At 36.7% G+C, this 24573-nt stretch overlaps 4 protein-coding genes across 8 annotated transcripts; 2 read left to right on the forward strand and 2 right to left on the reverse strand.

Annotated features, from left to right (window-relative positions):
* Positions 1–261: 261 nt before the first annotated feature.
* Positions 262–4986, reverse strand: LOC103441308 (casein kinase 1-like protein 3). Of its 4 annotated transcripts, none has more exons than XM_029106949.2 (17): positions 4664–4962; positions 4510–4550; positions 4031–4100; positions 3770–3918; positions 3421–3516; positions 3250–3320; positions 3057–3118; positions 2911–2974; positions 2610–2694; positions 2262–2388; positions 1950–2032; positions 1700–1772; positions 1419–1549; positions 1101–1271; positions 783–881; positions 539–639; positions 262–433 (listed from the first exon to the last, which is right to left on the reverse strand). In XM_029106949.2, the coding sequence occupies exons 1-14, from the start codon at positions 4737–4739 to the stop codon at positions 1104–1106; spliced, it is 1296 nt and encodes a 431-aa protein (XP_028962782.2). In that variant the 5' UTR covers positions 4740–4962; the 3' UTR covers positions 262–433; positions 539–639; positions 783–881; positions 1101–1103. The 4 variants fall into 4 exon arrangements, with proteins under 4 accessions (XP_028962782.2, XP_028962780.2, XP_028962779.2 ...); XM_029106947.2 differs by having other exon boundaries at positions 783–969; XM_029106946.2 differs by having other exon boundaries at positions 539–969; positions 4664–4986.
* Positions 4987–13803: 8817 nt separating this feature from the next.
* On the reverse strand, positions 13804–18525 carry LOC103428784 (tocopherol cyclase, chloroplastic-like). Its single transcript, XM_029106951.2, has 10 exons — positions 18107–18525; positions 17770–18014; positions 17466–17545; positions 17185–17261; positions 16904–17073; positions 16633–16730; positions 16409–16516; positions 15896–16012; positions 15505–15654; positions 13804–14605 (listed from the first exon to the last, which is right to left on the reverse strand). The coding sequence occupies exons 1-10, from the start codon at positions 18340–18342 to the stop codon at positions 14429–14431; spliced, it is 1458 nt and encodes a 485-aa protein (XP_028962784.2). The 5' UTR covers positions 18343–18525; the 3' UTR covers positions 13804–14428.
* Positions 18526–20136: 1611 nt separating this feature from the next.
* On the forward strand, positions 20137–20478 carry LOC139198019 (uncharacterized). Its single transcript, XM_070826251.1, has one exon. It carries the CDS (start codon positions 20137–20139, stop codon positions 20476–20478), a length of 342 nt encoding a protein of 113 aa, XP_070682352.1.
* Positions 20479–22776: 2298 nt separating this feature from the next.
* Positions 22777–24149, forward strand: LOC108175338 (conserved oligomeric Golgi complex subunit 3-like). 2 transcript variants are annotated; one of them, XR_011583572.1, is made up of 5 exons: positions 22777–23080; positions 23267–23304; positions 23418–23466; positions 23591–23690; positions 23895–24149. XR_011583572.1 is itself a non-coding variant. In XM_070826677.1 (4 exons), the coding sequence occupies exons 1-4, from the start codon at positions 23241–23243 to the stop codon at positions 24006–24008; spliced, it is 327 nt and encodes a 108-aa protein (XP_070682778.1). In that variant the 5' UTR covers positions 23139–23240; the 3' UTR covers positions 24009–24149. The 2 variants fall into 2 exon arrangements, 1 of the variants encoding a protein (XP_070682778.1); XM_070826677.1 differs by lacking the exon at positions 22777–23080 and having other exon boundaries at positions 23139–23304.
* The last annotated feature ends 424 nt before the right edge of the window (positions 24150–24573 follow it).

A 24573-nucleotide genomic window follows, 5' to 3' on the forward strand; every position in this document is an offset into this window, starting at 1 on the left:
ACTTCAGATTACCACCACATCAACCATCAATTGTGATTTGACTCTTGTAATTTGACATTTCCTTTGGAGACCCCAAAAAAAAAAGATTTCTCAATTTCTCACCACTTACATAAAAACACATGGTGTACCACTCGTGTTCCTGTCACATTGAAAAATTTCTCCAAAAAAAAGAAAAAAAAAAAAACCTTTCAGCTTTCCAACCTACAAAGATACCTTATACTAGAAGAACTCAAGACGCCGAAAGGAGTATTCTACAACGGCTGGAAAAATAAATTTTTCAATAATATAGAAACAAAAAAATCATTGATCAAGTCCAGCCTGCTTCAAATTATGCACTGCTTAAAGCTTCTACATATAAAGCTCGAAGAATTTAACGAGCGATAGAAAGAGGGATCTCTATCAAGACGCCCAATGAAGTTCTCCCATTCAAGATCTGAAGCAAAGAAAAATATCATTAATGAGCATTTTATGTAGCAAATGAAACATAGCAACTCGAAAAGGGACATTTCCGTCGAGAAAAGGTCAGTGTAGTCGATACCTGAACTACTAGTGTACTCTTTTTCCAGATTCTGTAGGACCTGGCGAACATATCCAGGGCTTTGATCCGAAAAAGATTTAAGAACAGAAAGCAACTCAATCCTGAATCGAATGAAATACATGGTCAAAACAACCTTATAATGCCGGAAAGGATTGTATGATCTATCATCTATTATCAGAATAATGGAAAATACACTTTACACATCATCCACACAACACGATATGGGCTTAGTCATTTTTTCCACCTATGCACGCGGAAACTCCAAGCTTCAGAGGTCTGAAGTCCAAGCACATCCTGTGTGTCCAGATTTTGCCAGGCAAAGTTTTCACATGCGTTATGAAATCTGACATGGGAAAAAACAAGCAACTCAAACTTCCCAGCATTTGCTACATAAAGATGCATGCTCTGGGCAATCTCATTCAGATCTGTAGCTGAAGAAAGAAAACAAGGGTGAAGAGCTTGAATACTATTTATGCTGTTTTGGAGAGATTATCCTCCATTTGATACACAGAACAAATGCAAATCATACAAAAGATAATTTTGCACGATGAAAACTCCATACCTATTACTTTGCTGAAGAAATTTGGTTTACTGACGGCATCCAACTGCTTGAAGCACCATTTTGATTCCCAACTCTACGGCCTAAGTTTGCATTTTCAGCCGGCCCCTCTGGTTTTTGAAAATGTCTTCTGAGAGTAAATACAGTAGGTGGCATAGGTGCATTGCTCACATTCTGCAACAATTACAACCCAGTACAGCATAACATGAAATACATGAGAACATCTTCCATGCAAACAGGAATAGATATGCGATGTGACTGAAGAAGCAGAGCAGATACATGCAAAAACAAACATTAATGGTTTAATTACAAGTTACATACGTGTTTCTCAACAGGATTATTAGCACCCGAATTCTGGGTTGTTGAGGATCTATATTGCATATGAACATCTGGATGCGCATGATTGCTTGGCCGCTCTCGTTCTGTGAGCTCAGCTGATCTAGAAACATCGCCTGAAACCCATAAATAAAACCTTAGACATGAGAAATACTTGATAAACCAACATTTTGTGTATAAACAGACTCCTCGAGTAATGTAAGTAACAAGGCTCTAGTATACCCAAAGCTTTCCCTCAAGTGAAAACTGGGGTACTGGACCTTTACCTTTAAGCCTCATTGGTACTGCTTGACCACTAGGAACTTCTCGACCGTGGACTACTACAGGTGGCTGCGGTTTCTGAGATGAATTTAGAAGAAACAAGGTTAAACATGTAAGCATGAATACATCAATACTTGAAGGAAAATTAGATACGCACACGGAACAGAACATGGTCCTGTGCATGCAATTCTAGCAGCAGTTAATAGAAGAAAGTTTAAAAAAAAAAAAAGAAAAAAAAGTCTTGAAAATACTAACAGATGATTGACCCTGAGTCCTTGTCTGCTGTGCCTGCTGATATTTTAGAATTGTCCAGTCAAATATATAGTCAAACTCGTATCCTGTGAGATATGGGAACAATTTATAAACATCAATAAACAAAGACCGCCAGTTCAAAAATAAACCTAGAGCAACACATTTAATAATTCTAAACAGGGAGGGACTGAAAAATCAGTTTTCCATGAAGCAAATGCTCATCTGTACAAAGCATCGGCATTCTAGATAATGCGGGTTGCATTTTCTACAACTATTTACATGTTGTAGGATATAGAATATGGTGTAATATCATACCTTCACGGCTAAACAAGTCACGAAACAAGCGCTTCAAGAATGCATAATCCGGGCGTTGATCAAATGTTAAAGAGTGGCAATAATGGAAGTACGAGGCAAACTCCACAGGATGTGACTTACATAGGGCCTGGAAAACAAATGTGACATCAGTTCATTTTACACTGAGAATACAAATTTCAAGAGAGACAAAAATGGGAAGAACAAATACAAATGCCTGATACAAAATTTTAGGAGACGTGATCAAACAGAAACAGCATTCAACAAGTCAGCCATTTTGGATTGAGTTTTAAGTATGATCCTCCTATTCACAAGATGCAAACGTATCATCTAATGGACAGTGGCACATACCTCAATGGGAGTTGATAACTTCTTCTCACAAATCTTATCATATTTTTGCTTCTTTGTTGCAGCTTTTAGACCCTGCCAAGGAAGGCTAAATGCAGAAATCAATTAGTCTGCCAGGCCAAAAAATAGTTGAGTACCCAGTTAACTGGTCAAAACATTGTGCAAAGAGTGCTTGTCATCAAAGTGACAGTTGCAATGTGTTTCACCAATGAAAGTAAATCAGCATAAGAATCCTAACTGGAGTGGTAAATAATTCAAGATATAAAATTCTCATTTAGAAAAGTGGTTCAACTTTATGGCGCACCTTCCTCTTAAGAAGTACAGAAGAACATATCCAAGTGACTCCAAATCATCCCGGCGACTCTGATCTAGAACAATGTACCCAACAAATGAGGAAAAAGATAGCCAAAGCATTTAGAACAGAATTAAATAAACAGTAACTGTCCTTACCTATTCCCAAATGGGTATTGCAACTAGCATAGCGTGCAGTTCCTGTTAAGCTTCTGTTCTCTCTGTATGAGTTTGACCAAGAAAAGATAAACAACACATACTGAAATGCGAAAATACTGTTGAACAGGAAGAGCTCATTCAAGACACAAAAGTCCTACTAGATTTAAGCATGGACAAAATTATGCAAATTTACCTGTACGGAATATGCCGGTGTGTATTTTGGTCCCGAAATCTTTTTGCAAGTCCAAAATCAATAACGTAAACCTAATTCATGTGTATTTAACAATGGTTAAACAACACAGAGATCATAAAGGCTTTATTGTTCCTGCAACTTAGTTGTTGAAGAGGAATGCATTAACATTACTTGATTTGCTTTCCTGCCAAGACCCATTAGGAAGTTGTCTGGTTTGATGTCTCTATGAAGAAACCCTTTAGAATGTACATATTCTATTCTGGTAATCTGCAATTGAATGAACAAAGGAATCATATTTACCACTACGCAAACAATTTAGCACTTAGTAATCTGATAATCCAGTAAAAAACCATAAAGTAAGTGTGGTCTTAAAAAGTGAGTCCCTTTTGATTGCAACTGACGAAATAATATGACAAAAATTTCTGTAAGCGATCCATAAGGCAAACAAAATCCCTTTATAGCAATAACTAACTATAAGCTTAACAAAGTACAAGCAATCAAAGAAAATATTCAAGATTACCATCTGATCTGCCAACATTAAGACTGTCTTCAGTGAAAACCTCCTCCCACAGTACACAAAGAGGTCTTCAAGACTCGGTCCCAGCAAGTCGATGACGAGAACATTATCGTCCTTATCAAATCCCGCCCATCTTATGCTTGCAATACCACCTGAAGGTTCATAAACTCAAGTCATTATATGTAGTGAAAAAAAAAAAAAGATTCAAGGTGATAGTTTTTGAGAACACGTTGTTCAAGGGAAACACTATTATTGAATCCTTACTTCCTCCCTGCAGAATTTTATAAAGCTTTGCCTCGTACAAAAGTTGCGGATGTTTTGTCTTGTTATTTTCCTGCCACAACAATTACAACCAATTACTCGAACATCATACTATTCGTCTACCTGAAATGAGAACAGGGAATACCAGAACAATACGGTTCCCCAATTGAAACCCACATCCATTCTAATCCCAACGTTCATTGCCACAATAGAACTTCTGACTCGAAAATGCACTCAAACCAGAAAATGAAATTTTTCAAACTTTCGAGATCTATAACACGATCCTAAACACACACAACCTAATTCTGACACAAGATTCCACTATCAATCCAAAGAACCATAACTTGATCAGCTCAAACGCAGGATATTAATTCACAAAAAATGCAGGCTCAAATTTTTCCCGGAAATTATTCCCCCCGAAACAAACACTCAAACCATTCGATCAAATTACAAAAAATGAAAAGGATCCAATCGAAACTTACAATCTTGGCCGCCAAATTCTCGCCAGTCTCTATATGCGTTGCTGACAAACCAAAAAACAAAAAAAAAATTACAAAAATTAATCAGGACTATTGAAAATAATAAAAATTAGAGAGAAAAGGGGGGTAAAGATAGCTAAATGAATGATTCACAAACCAAGATACAATTCACCGAACGAGCCGCTCCCAATTTTGCGACCTAATTTGTACTTCTCTGCGACGACCCTCTCCATAAAAAGCCCTAATCTCTCTGGACCCGATTGACTTCGTCGACGAAGAGAGAGAAAGCTAGGGTTTTTAGGGCGAGGTTAAGATCGAATAGCAGAGACGACGATCCGGTCGAATGAGATTTGAGGATTTTTATGGAGAGAGGTCGAAGGAAGAAACGAGCAGGACTCGGATGGCGGCCACAGATCAGGGAGACGGGGATCTAAAAATTAAAAGTGAAAAAGAGTTGGGCGAATAAGGAAATTATGGATCTTAAAATGAGGGGTGGAATTTGGAATTTATGGAAGTTTGGGGTGGTCATTGAATTCTAGAAAGTATTTGGGAAGCTTTCGCCGGCCCGAACAACTCTGTGAATTTATAAAAAAGCGCAGGCTACGATGGCGGTAAAATCATTTTCAAAGTCTTCGAAATTAAAAGATCAAAATTAATGAAAATATTTTGAGAATTTTGAATTTTAATAATAAGGATAAAATAAAGGGTAAAGTAAATTGTATTATGATTGACTTTTTACTATAAAAATGTGGTTTTTCGTTAAAGTAAACAGTAACATGAGCTTTTCGTTAAAGTTCCTAATTAAAAATCGTTATGGAGATTTAACTCTGAATAAAAAAAAAGTAATGTTAAAAAGATTATATTTGTAGATAAAATTAAAAAATATAAAGAACATAAAAATTGATGATTTATTTATTATTAAGTTTTTGATAAATCTCATTCATATCATTTAATTTACAAATTTTATCTTCAAATTTAATCTTTTTAAAATTATCCATAAAAAATGGTAAATAGTAAAAGTCCCTTCTTTTGGTCAAAGAAACGAAAAGTAATTAAGTTACCAAATTTTATTTTTGTTTTTGTTGGAACTAAATATCAAACTAATTAATTAATAACAGAGGATGCAGACGATTCATCCTATGATTTAGGAGATTTTTATTCTTTAATGTTTGGAAAGAAAAAATAAAAAAAAGGTGAAAATGGGGTAAATTTGATATAACTAAAAATGAGGTGACCTATTTCCATTCCAACTGATAAAGTGGAATTTTTCTAATAATGACTCACAAAATTGAACTTATTATATCAAGTTTACTCCAAAGAAAACAGTAATACCACATGATTTGAATCATTCAACTGATATTAAAAAATAAAAAGACAAGTAAATTGTAGTAATAGTCCATCAATTTTAATCAAATTGGAGCAATGGTCCCTCAACTAAAAATATATTATTGTTGGTCCATCAACTCATCAAAATGTGTAACTATGGTCATTTTCGTCATTTTGTCAAAACAAGTTATGTTGGAAGGACCATTGCTACAATTGGGGTCCCTCAATTCATCAAAACGTGTAGTTATGGTCATTTTTGTCAACTTCGTCAGAATTTTCTCAAAATGTGTTATGTTGAAAGGACCATTGCTACAATTGAGTTAAAGTTGAGGGAACATTACTCCAATTGAGTTAAAGTTTAGGGACAATTTCTCCAGTTAGATTAAAGTTAAGGGATCAATGGTAATGAATTTTTAGTTGAGAGACCATAGCTATACGTTTTGATGAGATAAGGGACCAATGTTAATGGATTTTTTGTTGAGAGACTATTGCTCCAATTAAGTTAAAGTTAAGGAACCATTGCTACAATTTACTCTAAACAAACATAACATGAAACACGAAGAAGATGCAATATCACCAAATTCAGGGATTCCTTTTTCACGAAAGCCCCTCAGTTTTATTCAGATGGAGGGATTCCATTTTCATGAAAGCCCCTCAATTTTACTCAAATTCCTAAACAAGAGATGCAATAACACCATATGAAGGGATTCCATTTTTACGAAAGCCCCCTAGTTTTATTCAAATTCCCAAAGTGGCATAAAAAACAGTTCCAAGTGTGATCACTTTGAAGCTGATAAGTTGATATGTGATGACCCGTCCCTAATTTTCCATGTAATTTCCTTCCCAAAAGTGTAAAATGACGATTATGCCACTGTTGGCCAAGTGGAACCTGACGTGGACGTTGTTATTTGGCTTTTAATTCATTTTTCCTATTATCATAATTAAATAGTACTCGTTGTTACGAATGCGTGAGCGCAAGTTAGACCCGAATCGAATTTGTAACGAAGAAGTTACACTTAGTTAAAGTACGTTAATAACATGTAAAATTGTACACGTGTGTGTGAATTAATCAGTGTTAGTGAACAATGTTTTAGATAGGGGGAGCTAGATATTTTGTAGTTTTAATTTGTGTAAATTGGACCATTTCCCACTTTAAAAACCGGTCCCTTGCTGGTGACCTTATCTCACCAACCAATCAATTTTCTTTCCTTACTTTTCTCACCCAATCATAAACTTTATCTCTCTTGTCCAATCAGAAACTCTCTCCCTCTCTCTTCTTCTCCTCTTCTTCTCCTTCTCTCTCTCACATCGTGTCTCTCTTTCTTCTCTCTGCAACACAAACACCATCATCAAACATCATAGATCGAACTTCAAATCACCACCATCATACTCCTCTCATCTCCACGAGTCCATTCGTATGAGCTGATTAAAAAATAAACGAGTTTTGAGCTTCAAACTCGGACTTCCGACTCGGGTGTAGGTTATTTGATGACTTTCATTTCGAGTTACAAGGTTTTGGAAGGTTTAAAATCAACTACACAACTCCCAAAGGCCTCTAGCCTAAGTTTAAAGTCAAGCCAACGTGTAGACACGCGGCTTTGGGACATTGGAATTAGGGCCGAGATCTTCGAGGCATTTTTGGTCCACTTTCGTCCACCTTTTGGACTTTCAAAGGGTACAAACTTGTTCTTCTCTTCCCAAGCTTCTTTTCCATATAAAGTACATCAAAAATGGTTGAGAAATAAGGAAGATATGAAGTTTTAAAGTTTTTACAAAAAAAAATCCAGCCAACTTTTCCAGATTTCAGCGAACCAGATGATTGCAATAGGCAACTATGACTCATATGTGATGCGCCTAGCGCCAATCTTCACGTGATTGTAGTACTATAACGTATATTATGATTACACTCAATCTTGTTCATGTCAAAATTTCTCTGTATGAACTCGTGTGTTAGCATAGATTGATGAGCACTTGATTTCCTTATGTCACGGTTGAGATATTATGATTTGTGTGTTTCTTGAATTATTTACCTTTGATTCCATACTTATACGTAGTATAATTTTCTGGAAACTATACTTGTTTTACGGCGAGGGGTTAGTATGTTCAGAAAATAAATGTGTTTCATAAACCTTTGTTTTTGCCCACTCACACCTTCTGTTTTTTGCCCCTCCACCTCAGCAATGTTTAGGGATGGATTTGCATTACCAGTTATACCATAATGCACCACTCCTTCTATGTCGAAGAGGCTTAACAACAGCTGACAGTGGCGGAGCCAAGATCTTACATCACAGGGGACCTTTCACAAATATGAAACTTTATTTTTTAATGCCTAAAATACGAGATAGATTGGTTGTATTTTGATTTATTTATCTCAACTCAGAAAAATATCATACCGCATCAACCATATAGTCACATAATCCAACTAATATTTAAGAGCAGATGGACTAGAAGTTCAAGGCAACAAAGAAAAATATCAGCCAACATTCTTAGAGTAAGTGATAAATCCTGACAATTAGATTCAATTACCACGGTCAAAAACTTCGACCTAAATTAATCTCCTCCGCCCAAATATGATCGTGAAGTAATTAACAAGTTGAAGAAGCTATATCATTATAACTAGAATAAGAGAATCCCAAATCCATGAATTTCAAGATTGCAACTAAACTTACCAGAAATAAAAGGAGGTTATGCTATATCTTATACATAGAAAAGGGAAAGAAAAAAAAAAGGATAGACCCATGACTACCCTTTAGTGGCTCTGCCACTGACAGCTGAGCAGTAATTCTAGCGTTAATCTGAAAAAAAAACAATAAATAAATAAATAAATAACACATAAACACAACAAATGATAACACAAACGAGAAAAGACAATACATCGAGAAATTTAATGAGTGTGATGATCATACCATCACTTGGAGTTAGTAATTTACATGTTATAATATAATACCACCGTATTGTGATGTGATGTGATATGCAGTCTATTGAAATACTAGTTGCAAAAAACCAAACTGAATTAGAAAATCAAAGAAATATGATAATATGTATGTGTATGTACCAGTGAGAGTCCTATCATAACTAATATGACGTTCTTGTTAGCAAGGTCTAAAATATCGATATCATCCCGATATTTTCATCGAAATTTCCGTGTTTTCGGACTACCGATATTTCTGATATCATCGATATTTTAGACCTTGATAGGAACTCTATGTGGTACTAAGTCACTCATATATCTTACCATGCAATGTATAAAGTGTAAAATATTGTACTAATTCATTATATATAAATGATTATGGTGTGTTTAAACTTCTTTTGTTGATGCACAATATTGGTGAGGACTTTGGTACAACAGAAAGTGTTAAATTTGTGACCTTCGCTAGATTGCTCCGATCACTAGTGTGGATAAGTATGTAAATAGATAGAGACAGGGAAGCAAACACAAGATGTACGTGGTTCACCCATATTAGCTACGTTTACGGAGTAGAGGAGTTCTCATTAATTGTGAAGGGTTTACACAAGTACATAGGTTCAAGCTCTCCTTTAGTGAGTACTAGTGAATGATTTAGTACAAATGACATTAGGAAATATTTTGAGAGAATGATCTCTATTTATAAAAGAGAATTTCTAGTTTCATTCTGATATTGACACGTGTCGTGTTGTGATTGGCTTCTGATGTTGACACGTGTCGTGCTATGATTGGTTTCTGATGTCGACATGTGTCGTGCTGTGATTGGCCTCCTGGTTGGAGGGAAACTCTTCTGGGTCCTTGACGGTATAACGTTGATCGGTGCTTAGTAGTTTCGAGATTGGTCAAGTATGGTACAAACATCTTTCATTAATTACTACATATTTTCTACACTCACAATGTTTGCCAGCTCGCTATATAATCAACTTAAATCAGTTAAATCCATCATGCAATGCTTTTGCTTCCAATTTTTTTGTGATAAACTAATAGATAATTGACTAAATAAATATCCTGCAAAGTTTCAATAAAAATTTCCAAGTTTTTCTTAAATTTCCGTGGTTTTTATTCAATTTTTATCGATATCGATAATATCTCGATATTTCCATCGAAATTTCCGTGTTTTTGGACTACCGATATTTCATCGATATTTTAGACCTTACTTGTTAGCAATGCTTCCGAACCCAAATCTCCTTCCTTTGAAAACCACAAAGACAAAGTATATAAGATAGTTATATACATATATTAGATATATATATATACACACACACACACACATATATAAAAGCTCTTTATGCAAAGGGATCTCCATTTTTTTCAAAAAATGGGGACTAGGTGTGGGACCCATTTCATATTGAAACTCAACGATCCGAATTATCTAGTTTATAAGTCTGAATTCATAAATCATCTTTGCAAAAATTCAATTCAATCCAAAATCATTTGCCTATTTAATTATCAAGATAAAATTTCATTATTTCTTATTTAACAAAGTATTCGTTAATTTTTTTGAACTTAATTAGATGTCTTAAATATTTCCGATTTGGCTTTTGCAAGGAGGATTTATGAGATGCAACTTGAAAAATAAAAGGTTTGGATCGTTAAAATTCGATGTCGTGTGAATCCCACAACTAATCCTCATTTTTATAAAAAAAAAATGGGTATCCCTTTCCTTAAAGGCTCTCTCTCTCTCTCTCTCTCTCTCTCTCTATATATATATATATAGACACACACACACACACTACTTATTTGCTTCATTTTGTTTTTGGAAAGGTCTGAGTTACCATAAATATCTATGACAGAGTTATTTGAGGTGAAGTTTGGAGATTGAAGAAGAGGGTTCATTTCGGAAGGTTTTGGAATGACCAAGCTAAGGACCACTCTGGTTCGCCTCGTCGATCAACTTTTGTGTCTCTGCGGACAATGCAGCATCTGCGTGCAGTTGTCTGTTAAGCATGAAGAAGCTGATTAGCGTCAGAGCATAAACAACCTTCAAAGGCCAAACAAAAGCTACTACTACTGATGAAGCTCCCATCTTAGAGACACAGAGGGGGAGAGAGAGATGTGGATTAAGAAAGAGAGAATTAGAGAATTTATAGATGAAAATGTCTTAACGTACACATACGTTAAGAAGTGTTGTAAGTGTGGTGGTTGGCCCACGTGAAGAATTTGAAACTTATAATTGAAATATTACTGTTCGAGTAATGTTACAATTAACACATTTTTATTCATATTATATTTGTAATATCTCTTTAATAGAAGTATGGTCAACCAGCACGCGAGAGTCTCATTTCTATTAGAGATGTAATGCAAATATGATAAAGAAAATGTGGTAAGAGCACTAGTATTTTTTATACTGTTCACATGAAGATTTTGAAGCCTGATAATTGAAGTCTTTACTGTTCACACAAGACTTTATAAATAAGGTTAAGTTTTTTTTTTTTTTTTTTTTTTTGTTTGTTGTCAAAGTAAATAAGGCTAGTTTGCTTTGTAAGTTGTCGGATGATAAACCTCTACATGAGGAGGTGAATTCGCATCATTGTACTATACACAACAAAAATATCAAAACAGAAAGAAAACAGAGTAATATATTGATCCGGTTCCATTTCATTATCTAGCAAATTTTCATCCTCTATTTTACCTATCTATAACACGTTATAAATAAGAAGCTCTAAACCTAACAATTTTTTATTTCCTTCACTGCAAAATATTTCTCATAAGGATTTTATTGTTTCACTTCCTTCTCTTCATCACCTATTTTGTGATCCCTAGCCACCACAATGATGAACTGTTAGTTCCATACCTTCTCTTAGTCCTCATGTTAATAACCGCTTATATTTTTTTTTTCTTATTTAATGCAGCTCCTAACTACTAACCTAGTATTTGTTTATGTTAATTTTATTGCTAACTTGAATGACGCGGTATAATCGCCCACCTGAACTACTAACTTAGTATTTCTGTTAGTGCAATACAATCGCCCTTCTCCCTATTAACTAATAACAATTTTTAATTATGTCTTAATTTAAGTTGACCTCAAACTTGAAGTTTGGAGTGCTCATCATTTTAGCCTTAAGTTTAAAATTGAATTTTGTAAGAATCATAAGTTTTAACATTACATTCCCTTGAAATCCATATTATTGCAAGTTCTTACATGTCTCATTTTCCTTTCAAAAAAGAAAATAAAAAACTTGGCAAAGTTTGATTTTGTCGTCCTTGACATTACTAGAAAGAAATACCTTACGTTGGTTGTAGATGCTAAGATCAATCTTGAATCCTTCTCTTTATCTCCTCCAATCCTCTTTTTTTTTTCTTCTCTCTCCTCTGATTCTTTTTTTCTTTCTCCACTCTCCTATTTCTTACCCTCCTACAACCCTACCTTTTTGGATCTCTTTGTCTAGTTTAAGTTGTAAGATTTAGAAACAATTTTAAATCTTATACAAAACAAATTTTTAAGTCTTAAAGAAAATTGTTTTCAAGATATGTTCTTAATAAATGTTTTGAGAAATGATGAATTTTTTTTAACAGAATACCAAACAAACCCTAATTGTGTTGCATATTCTAGCATTTGTTTTGTGCCGCGGACAATGCCTAATAGTTTTCCCCCTTATCAGTTTACACAAGATTAGACCACGTTTTTAATGAGTTGTTGGTTGCCTATTTTTAGTCATAAGATTAGACCTCTTTAAAATGGCTGATGCGACTGCTGCTTAATTGGTTTTGAAAAAATGGCTGCAGCTCATGTTTTAGAGAGAAAACAACAACAAAATAAAAAAAAAGAAGGAAAATATGCAGAAGCTTCTGGGTTTTGAAAGAAAAACAAATTGGTGTGTATTGGATTGTCTGTCAGAAGCCTGTAGGCCTTTTTTTTTTCTTTATTTATTATTATTATTATTATTATTATTATTATTTTATAGCATGTGGTTATAAGTAAGGTTCTAAAATATACTAGGCGCTAGTCGGGCAACTAGCTGGAGCCTAGTGCTTAGGCAGCTAGGCGAGCAGTTAGGCGGACAAGACGGATTTAAGTAAATCTATTATATTTTGTGTAAATAAGTGTCTGCTTATACTTAAAATATATATAATTTCAATATAAACTACAAAATAGAATGACAACTATATTAGAAAGTATTGAAACATAATGAAAACATGAGGAACATGCATAAAATGTATATTCATTTAAGTATTCAACAAGTCTTACAATTTATTGAAAAATAAAATAAAATACAAAATGAAAGTTATCTATTTTCTGTTTAAGTGAGTCGCAACTTATGTAGGTGCCTAGGTGGGTCTAGGTGGTTTGGGCGCCTTTTCTTAATTTTCAAACACCTAGACATTAATCAGGGTAGCGACCAACCGTCGAGCGCCTAAGCAGGGATTTTTAGAACAGTGGTTTTAAGAGAAAAGAATATTTTTCATGATGTTTTCATTTATAGCTATAATTGGAAATCAATTATGGAAATGTGTCTAGTGATTTTCGTAATTGATTCATAAATCATTTCATCATATATTCATTTTGCATGATCGCGTTAGCATCGTATAAAGTTTGAGAATAAAATAATTGATAGATCGCGTTAGTGTCGTGCCACTTTTACTCGAAGACTGATCGTGTTAGTTGTGCCACTTCCAATCAAAGGTTGAAGAGAGACTGAGTAGCAAAGCATGGAAATAAAACTGCCTACTAGTATATGTGTCTGGTTAATGAGCTTTATAAGTCTTTTTGTAATCATTTTTTATGTTTTTCTTGGCTTTGGAGCCTGAAGATTTTTCCAATGGTGGGTTTTGTCTCGTTATATCCTACGTGCATATTTTGTTCATCTTTTTAACTGCTTATATGTATGATAGTTTGGTATGTGATGTGTATGTAAAAATTTAATTGAATTTGATTTGAGTTTTTAAGTTGGAATCTATTCACCCCGTCTAGATTATGTGTATCATAGAACTTTCATGAACAAAAATTTGTAATTAGTTTGGAGCAAAAAGAAATATATGTATAAGTGTAGGTCGTAGTAGTACTCTTTTCAAATCTCAAGTGAGAAGTTACTTATACTAGGTAAATTATAGTAATTGTATCTCAAACGAATAACGCATTGTTTGAGAAATGGGCCTGATTTGAGGGCATGCATGAACATATACTTGTTAATCAGATAATGTTTCCTTGTAGTACCATACCACCTGCCCCATCCTCCCAAAGAAATTTCAAATGCAAACTCTAATGCATGTACTCGTCCCTAACCACCTGATACAATTTATACAGATTTGGTAACAACACGCGACGAATAGGCCGGCCGCTACAACAAGTGACACAAGGCCGCTCGCGACACGTACCAATACAGCTACAAAGGCTACCACTAGCTTATGATGAGCGAGTGAGAGCAGCATCAAGAGCACATTATTTCAAAACCAAGAGTTAGTTCCTTGGAGGTTTGAACCAAAGATTTATAAACTTAGGATAACCATTAACCAACATTGGTTTCGTTCCTTAGGAACTGAAAATGTGTAGAAACCGACACGATCTCATTGTTATGACTCCGAACTGGGTTTCAAAAATGTTAAGCTCATCTGCAGGGTTGTTTTCACTCTTCTGATGGAAAAAGACAACGGTGAACAAGTCTGAACGTCAACAAAGCACCGTTCAATGGGCTACAGACCAGCGGGTTTGAATAATGGAACCAGATTGTACATCCCTTCCACATCAACGGGAACTCTGAGAGCCCGGCTAAGGTGCTCGGGTGTAGTAGCTTTGACCTTCCAAGTACTGAACCATGGTCCTCCTCCAACTTCTACGGCAGCCATGTTACTTGTAACATCCAATATCACCTACAAAATAGACAAAATCAAAAGGCTCATCCAATCATTAACATTTATATCAAACTACAGTATCATGTAAGCCAGAAACATAATTATTGGGAGAAAAAAAAGGGTGCGGCAAAAATTTTATCACATAAACATAGCAGTCGTTGGACTCATGAACCATCCCCAACCCCATAGTCACATTGACAAATAAATTCCCATAACAGAACCAATAGATCAATTGAGACAATTTCCCATCACATCGTCCAATAATCCAGGCTAACTTTAGCATACATTTTTTACTAAAAATCGGCACAAGTCCTTCCAATGGGAAAGAGTGATAGAAGAAAGTGTGACTGTTTGGCCAAAGGATATTCAATCCTAACTACAATGAAATGATTAACTAATCCATGGTCACTGGTTATGGCTTGTTTAATGTTCTTTAATTTTCTTGTTTAATCTATATGAAAAGTTGGAAGAGCAAATGGTTACCTAATGATGGGTGTTATGACTCGGTCTATGAAGAATACTCGTGCCGTGCCTGCTTAAAAGATTTTGGGCTCGTGTTGGGCATAGAAGCACTTTCAGCTAAAAATTTATATGTTCTAACTCAGGTCATCAAGAAAACTGTTGCTTATTATCCATGTCTTGTCCAGAGTGGCAAACCAGGGAAAGAAGTGTGTTATAAATGGTCTATTAGCATAGTTTTCGTTTCCCACGGCAAACTAAAATAAAATTCCGAGCTTTACTGACAAAAAAAAAAATGCAAATGTCAAATAACTAGTCATTTTAGAGTTGTATGGCCTGTCTAAAACATATTGCAAGCCTAGGACACAGAAAAGAAAAGAGCAATTGAAGAAAAGGAGAGTGAGACCAATAAATACACGTGTATATAATATGTATGTATATGAGTGAAAACTGTGTACCTTCCCCTTGTTACCATCATATCTTCGTTCCCACATTTTTAATTTTAGATCACCGAAGCAAGAATCTTTACAAGCTGGAGCAAGTCCAGCTTCTGATGTTGGAGCACGCAAAGTTGTACCAGGATCCTCTGTTGTTGCCTCTAATTCAACCTGCTCATTAACAAGGAAAGTGTGTTGGGTGACTACAAAGATTTTCACTAATATTATCAAAAAGGCTAGAACCAGATTGAACCTTCTGTTAGTGTTATGGTAGAGATTTCATTTCCACTAATATTACCAAAATATTAAAGACCACCCACCACTTAATACAGCTATAGAGATTTCATTTCCAGGTGTATACTACTACTATCATATCTGAGGCAGGGGCAAGATGAAAGAGACGTTCAATTACCATGTGTGTTTCATTCTCTGCAGTAATTGACCAGTAACCCCAAGGAGCAATTTCCCAACTAACAACACCATTCCATGGTACAAATTCATAAAACTTTCCACCATAGTGAACTCCGATCTGCATCATAAATGCATGAACATATTAAAGGGGTAAAAATGCAGGTACTATTTGTTAGCAATAAAGGACAAGGTTAGCTCCAATTTGGAAATTTCATGGATATATCCAATTCTTAATTTATCATGAACAATTGTAGAATGCAAAGAAAGACGAGACTTTATTTCATCTTCATCCATTTTCCTTATAGCATGTTTAATGAAGAAATTTTAGAGAGACCAACAAAAACATAACACGATCCTGAATGGCAAAGAAACTGCACAACCCTTACTTCCTCCACCTCTATGAATCTCATTTAAAATTTCCTCTCAAAGATAACTTAGCAAAATATAAAGTGAGCAGAAGCAAACTGGGGAAAGCAAAGCAACATTTTCAGAGCAATCTCCACTGGAAAAGTACCAAAGCAGCGTTTTCAAAAGATTCTGTTAATCCAGGTAGTTGCCTCAAACCACCGCCTGATGTCAGAGCAACTTCTCCAGTAGCGCCTTCAAAAACATTACACTGAACCTGCAGTGTGGCATCAATCCATCCAAATAAATCAGTGGATGCCAAACCAATAGTACAATGAAGAATGAGCTTAACCTTTACTATAATACGATAGTGACGAATGGATAAAAGCCTACCCAGAACCATTTTCTTGGGAATGCTCCACCCCAATTCTTTTCAGAATAAGAAGGGGCATTTTCAAACTCAAATCTTTCACCGTCCCACTCTATCCAACCTGAGATTTAACGAAACATGAGACAATGCCCTGAAAAGTGCATAAAGGTTTCTGAAAAGAGAAAATTTTGGAGTATCAGATATTCAAAAGAAAGAAACACATGATTGTCCAAAATAAAATAGCTAAATGGTACAGGAAATATTTGCGAGGAGTTAAAGGAGATAAGCAAATGCCTGTTGACAATCCACCAGACATGCATATTTGCCAATGGGGTTCAAATACAGGAAAAGCTGCTAACCAGCCTGCAGTAGACTTCTGCTTAGACCCAACATCACCCCATCCATAAATTGGGCGGGTACTGTATTCCCAGCGAGCAGTTGGCACAGTTTCTACATAATCAGACCTGACATGAACAAGATTGTACATCAAAGTTCTTATAAACTCTATGGGTACGGGGGGCAACCCATATTTGCACAGGTCAAATGAAAAAAAATAAGAACAAGGAGAGGCGTACCTGCCATCATCACGAATGGAACCTTGATGCCAAAGTGGGGTGACTTGAAAACCTTCTGTCACTCTACTATCGAATTCCTATACAATATATCCCACAAATGTGGGGAAATATTAAAAGAAGTACACATTAATGAAAACAAGTATTTTCTGTTGCAGCCTAACATAATTCTCTCAAAATGACAATTGCAAAAATGACGTACTTAATTAGAAACTAAGTGGTCATCTAGAAGAATAATGAATATAAACCGAAAACAAAATAAGGTTCAAATATAGTATATTAACCTTCGGAAGAACCTCATTGTTCGGAGGCTTTGATTGTTTTTCTGCTATAAAAGTGTTCCCCAACATAAGCTCATCCCTGCCTATGCACTAAAAACATTAACAACCAGCATACTTAAGGTGGATACATGAAGAATCCTAATATAATACAGAAGTCGAAAACACGAAACTTAGGACTCGGACACCAAAAGATAAACAGCATTTCTTTCATCAGATAACAACACATCGTCCCGAAAAGTTTTGAAATTTGAAATTCTTCAGCAACAACAACTTGAGCAACATTTAAAACAGAAAAAAAAGCTCTTACTTCCCCAAAAGTTCTGAGATTCTTCAGAGTACTGGCAAATGTACTTGTCGTAGGCACCCAGAATTTGAGCACCGACCCCGGTCGACCTTGGCCCGTTCTGAACCAATTCTAACGCCGTCAGTGGCTTGCGGAACGCAGGATTCTCAACGGAGTACATGAAGCAGAAGCTCTGCCTCCGCTCCGGAATCGCAACCTTGAAGTACCATCCTTCAAAGAATTTCCGGCTCGTTCCATCGAAATGGTACCTAATTACACAATTAATCACCAAAAAAATCACCCAATTGAGAAATTAAATCGCGAAAAATGTCAAGAAATTAAGCTCAATGCACATACATACCCGCTGTGAGGAGTTCGAAGGTCTCGATTCCGAGGGGTGGGGACGTAGACGGAGCTCGCGGCCGCTTTGTCCTGAGCTGTGGAGGAGGGAACAGTGGAAGTGGTTCGAAACCCTAGCTTCAGAGTCCTCAAGGAGCTGCGTTTTGAAGAGTGAGAGAGGAGAGGGTTTCTGGTTCGGAAGCTCAAGCTTGGAGAGAAATGGTGGTGATCGTGCAGTGAAGAGAGGCTTGACTCCATTGCTATACAGGGATGGAAGTTGAAGAGAGAGAAAGAGAGGAGATGATAAGACCTCAGTGGTCCAATCCCTAATTCGACCTTAACCTGCAAGCTAGATCAGAAATGGCGATGGAAGGAAGGAAGAAGGCAGTGGAGAGAACCTCCTATTTTTTGTAATAATATTTTTATATTCAAATAACCGTTGGCCATACACTCACCACATTGGCGCCTTTATACGACCCAAACATCCAGATACTGCCAAATGGATGGTGTGACTTCAACTACCCAACGGACCCAATATTTATTGTCCGAGATGGGACAGTCAACCACCCAAGCCCGGGAAGTTAATTCCGGATCTGGGACTAGATATGATAGCAGCCCAATAGCTGAAGAATACCACTCGGGTATTCTGCTTCGTGTTCTCCTGTGGACTGGATTCTTTCTGGTAAAAGGGGGAAACAAAAGAAAAATACCACTATTAGCTGGAAAATAATAGATCTGTGATGGCTCAACAAAGCGTGGAAGACCTGGCGGTGCAGTTGGAGGGGGGAGGGGGGGGGGAGGGGGGGGGGGGGCCATGGAGTTGACAAGTATGGAGCACGCCATTAAGCAGTTGGAGGGGGGAGGGGGGGGGGGGGGCCATGGAGTTGACAAGTATGGAGCACGCCATTAAGCTGGTTGGGGCTGTACTAATAGATCAACCACTTAACAAGTGGTGTTTTTGGGTGGGGAGTAGGGGTGGGCGCGGTTCGGTTTGGTGCGCCTTTGAGTGAAACCAAAACCAAAACCGCAAGTTTTTGCGGTTTGGTTCGGTGCGGTTTTGAAGCCAAAACCAAAATGAAACCAAACCGTTTGGTTCGGTTCGGTGCGGTTTCAAACGGTTTCGGTTTGGTTTTTAAGAAAAAATGTACAATTTGCAATTTAACATATTAAAAAGCATTTCCCAATAGTAATAGGAAAATGACATTTGTTATGTAAACAATTAGCATGTTGCATGTAGTTGTGATATTAAAACATGTTTGTGCAACAAAAAGGTGTCCCTTACAATATTTTTCATAAAACAAGTTGAATAAATTTGAATTCATTAAACGTGAGCGAAATTTTCATACTAGAATATGTGATATCATGCTTCAAATGAGTGGCTTTTAGTAGATTATTGTTCGACTTTTGATAACAAGATTAGTCCACCCTTGTACATATTTGTGTGTGTGATGGTATAAAATAACAAAGGTCCTTCAAGTTAATGAACAAAAGAAGGTGATGAATGATGATATTCTAATGTGGTTGAGTCCATACTAAGTGTATGGATTTTAACAAACGACCAATTAAAACATGAAATCTAATATGGACATTTAATTAAATGTTTATTAATATTTGCGGTGTGGTTCGGTTTCGGTGCGGTTTTCAAAAGCCAAAACCGAAACCAAACCGTTTTCTATGTTGCGGTTTGGTTTCGAAACCGAAACCGTTTCAAAACCGCAAAACCAAACCGTTCGGTGCGGTTCGATTTGGTTTGTGTTTCGGTTTCGGTTTTCGGTTCTAAGTGCCCACCCCTAGTGGGGAGGGGGGGAGTGGGGTTGTGGGAGGAGGGTAGGGAACATCCTAAAGAGTGCCAGGAAGGACATGAGTGTGGTCCAAATCAATTGGGTGAAGGAGAATATCTACATTATTATGGTGAGGGATGAGGAGGTGGCATCCTGAATCATAAACTTGGTACTATGAGCTGTGATGAAACAAAATTTCTCGGTAAGAGCGTGGCCATCTAATCTCTCTCTAGAGGAAATCCTTCTTCACCTGGTTCCATTCTGGACACATATGAGAGGAGTACCGCTGAATCTCGGAACGATAGATAACGTGGAAAAGCTGGCTGGAGAAGCTGGGGAATTCCTCGAGCTGGAAGATGTTGCGTTGGCAAGAGGTTTCCTTAGGGTCAAAATCTTGATTGATACCAGAAACCCTATGGCAGCGGGCTGCTGGTTAGCCAAGGGCGGGGACAAGGATTCGTGGGTGGAGTTCAGTTATGAAAAGCTGCAGGACTTCTGTTACAAATGCGGAAGAATCAGACATGCTATGAATGAATGTTCTTTTAAAATAAACAGGAGTGATGTAGCTGCCTATGAAGACTGGACCAGAGCAAAAATGGTCCGTGATTTTTAAGAAGCCATTTGGTGCAACCTATTTTGATGGGAGATAGCCAGCAAGCTGGGATGAGTCGTGCAAGTCGTAAAACCCCACCTATTATGAAAAGATTACACATGAGCGGGGATACGAGTGAGGAAAGTGGGCATGATGGAGAGGGGTCACATCTATTGCAGGAAGGCAAAAAGAAGGCGGATCAGGATCCTCTCCTGAGCAGATGGAGAGGATCCTCCTGATCAGGCCCATCGGACCGTTCATTTTTTATCCAACGGTTACAAACATGAGATCCTCTAAAAATTATAATAATCATAACCGTTGGATAAAAAATGAACGGCCCGATGTCCTTGGTCAGAAGGATCCTCTCCATCTGCTCAGGAGAGGATCCTGATCCAAAGAAGGCCATCACCTAAGGGATGTGTCAGGGGAGGGTTCTGGAGGTACAATTGCCAGGTATGAGAACATTAATTCCCCTCTAGGGACTACTGAGACCTCGAATATGGGTGGTCCTAACCAACTAGTTGTGGGCCGCGATTTAAATAGGAAACAAAGGTGGAAACTGGATGGGCCTACTCTAGGGGCAAAAAAAGAGGGCATCAGAATAGACGAATTAAGCGAAAGCGGGCCTTCATGAGAAGGGCCATAATTCATACAGGCTAGCTAGGCCTGGAAAACGGGTCGTGTCAGTCGTGTTCGTGTCGTTTTCGTGTAACACCTGTTATCTTAACGGGTCGTGTCGTGTCACACCTGTTATCTTAACGGGTTCTTAACAGGTTGGGTCACTTGTTATGACCCGTTAAGAAAAATATTTTTTTTCTTCTTAAATTTTCACATACCACACATTGTCACATAAATATTATTTCAAAACATTAAAACACATTTGTCGTTTAAGTACTACATCTACACTCGAAAATAAGAGCCTCATAAAAAATACATCCATACACTACTAATCTATTACAAATATTAAATGTGCAAAGATATGCAAAATGAAAGCGTTTTTGTTTTCAAGGTTGTGAAGTCTTTCTCAAAAGTTTAAACCTTGCCAATGGAACTCAAAGCTTAATGAAAGTGATCCACTAGAGTGTTTATTCGTACTTTCATTAAGTATAACATAAGATTTTGTGGTATCCACTAGTGTAAATATTTTAAATTGAAGATCGAATTCATTCATTGTATTCATATAGGGTCAAGGAGTGTAGTTGTAAAAAATCATCAAAATCGGAGTTAAAATAACCGTTAAATCGTAATTTTTCGTTTATAACCGTCGAAAAGTTCTATCCCGTTACTTAATCTTTAAATGTTTGTTTTTTGCAATTTTTGGCGTATGCGATCTCGAAGCATATACAAACAAGTATGACGGTTAGATCGTTGAAACTAGTTTCGTAGAATGCGTATCTCATCAAAACAATAGATTCACTAACACTTAAGAGTTTATTCTTACTTTCATTAAGTATAACATAAGATTTTGTGGTATCCATTAGTGTAAATATTTTAAATTGAAGATCGAATTCATTCATTGTATTCATATAGGGTCAAGGAGTGTAGCTGTAAAAAATCATCAAAATCGGAGTTAAAATAACCGTTAAATCGTGATTTTTCGTTTATAACTGTCGAAAAGTTTTGTCTCGTTACTTGATCTCTGAATGTTTGTTTTTTGCAATTTTTGGCATATACAATCTTGAAGTATATACAAACATGTTTAACGGTTAGATCGTTGAAACTAGTTTCGTAGAATGCGTATCCCATCAAAACAATAGATTCACTAACACGTAAAGATTTTATTCATACTTTCATCAAGTATAACATAATATTTTGTGGTATCCACTAGTGTAAATATTTTAAATTGAAGATCGAATTCATTCATTGTATTTATATAGGGTCAAGGAGTGTAGTTGTAAAAAATCATCAAAATTGGAGTTAAAATAACCGTTAAATCGTGATTTTTCGTTTATAACCGTCGAAAAGTTTTGTCCTTTTACTTGATCTCTGAATGTTTGTTTTTTGCAATTTTTGGCATATGTGATCTCGAAGCATATACAAATAAGTTTGACGGTTGGATCGTTGAAACTAGGGGTGGGCAAACGAGTAAAGGAACCGCGGGTCGGGGCGGGTAATGGCGATTCGGGGCGGGTAAGGGCTGGGTCCTATTTTTAAAAAAGAGAAACAAGGCAGGCCGGGGCGGGCCTTTGTGATTTTCGGTTCGGGCCGGTTCTTGGAGTATAGGAACCGCGGGTACCCGGACCGACCCGTTTGCAATTAAAATGGACGGACCAGATTGATGAATAAGCTACCATATCTAATCTGAACCGTTAGTTTTAGTTTTACCCTAAGTTCTCTATCCGTCTCTCTCATCTCGACTCTCACTCTTTCACTCTCAAACTCTCAGTTAGTCCCTCGATAGTTCCCTTCCCTTGACTACTCCGATCGTCCTCCCCCTCACCAACCGTCGATTCTCCTCGGCGAAGACAACGGCACCACCACCCATCATCCTTCTCGCCATCACCCCTGCAGTCGATTCTCTCATCTTCGACAGCAACCCTCGCCGTTGTGACCGCCAACACCCCATCACCCCATCACCGTCGTCGAGAACACTGGTACCAGCCATCATCCTTCTAAAATTTAGGTAATTTTGAATTAGGGTTTTGTTATTAATTTGAAATTTTGAATTTTGGGTGTAGGGTTTTTAAATTGGAATTTGAGATTTTAGGGTTTTTTTTTTTTTTTTTTTTTCCGAATTCTGATGCCTATGCATAACATGTTGTTGTATATGTGTATATATATACATGTGTGTGTTTGTGAGTTTATGCAGAATCCAGTGTTTACCTGCTCAAATTTCGACAATTGCAGGTATGATTTGCAAGAACGTTGATTAGATGAATAGTATAGAATGGAGATTGTCTTCTAGTAAGATTAGTTTTGACCTCTCCTTCAGTAATATATAGTTTACTTGTTTTGGACAGTCTCGAGCCTTGGGAATGATTCGTTCTCATGTACTTTCAGTTCTCAAAGGTGCTTCTTCTCAAGTAATGTTACCTTATTGAATTGAGTTACCATTAACACATTGTAGTAGACTTCAGTCTTAATATGCGTTAGTGTATATTACCTAGCTTTGAATTATGGCCACTGTCATCAGGTACAGGCAGCTATCCGGGGCAGGTGGCAATAACGCATCTGTTTCTGAGGGTGTAGAAGCATCTATTATATATGTCCGTTTCAAGGCAGCAGCAAGTGAGGTAACATTGATGATTATATTGAATTAGTTAAAATTTGATTAAAGCATTTAACCAGCCAGGGTGTGAAAAGCTGAAAGCAAGATGTGTCTGAAAAGCATTTTTAGTTCTATCCAATTATTTGAAGCGGGCATGCAATTTTCTACATTAAGTTTTTAACTTCACACTCGTTTAAGTGTTGATGTCTAACAAATAGAATCTCTGCAGCTTAAGCCAGTGCTGGAGGAAATTGAAAGCAAAGCATCAAGGAAAGAATATACTCAGATCCTTACAGAATGCCACAAACTATATTGTGAACAGAGACTTTCCTTGGTGAGCTGATGAATTTTTTATTTATATTTGAAAAGGATCAGTAGTTGTTTACCATATTTGATAAGGATCATTAGTTGTTTTTCCGAATTCTGATGCCTCTGCATAACGATACAATGTTATTTTAGATGTATTGAATTTGTGCAACTGTAATCTGTGCTATTTTTTTTTTCAATCTGTGCACTCCAAATACAAACTGCAAACTGCATTCTGTGAAATATGTTCTGTGCAAACTGCAATCTGTTCTGTGCAGCAATATGTGCAATTTTTTTTCAAATTGCAATTTGTGATTTTTTCCAAACTGGAATCTGTCCAGTTTTTTCAAACTCCAATTTGTGCAATCTGTGCAATTTTTTTCAAACTGCTATCTGTGCAGTTTTTTCAAACTGCAATCTGTGCAACAAATATTTTGAAACTGCAATCTGTGCAGCAAATATTTTTAAACAGCAAAAAAAAAAAAAGGACCCATGTACCAGGACCGAACTGGCCCGTTTCAACCGGGCCGAGTAAGGTCTAGTTCCTATTTTCAGAATTGTAATGCCCGGCCCGGCCCGCCCCGTCTCCTTTAATTCCAGGT

The sequence above is a fragment of the Malus domestica genome, chromosome 08, assembly GCF_042453785.1.
Source record: "Malus domestica chromosome 08, GDT2T_hap1".
Lineage (NCBI taxonomy): Eukaryota > Viridiplantae > Streptophyta > Magnoliopsida > Rosales > Rosaceae > Malus > Malus domestica.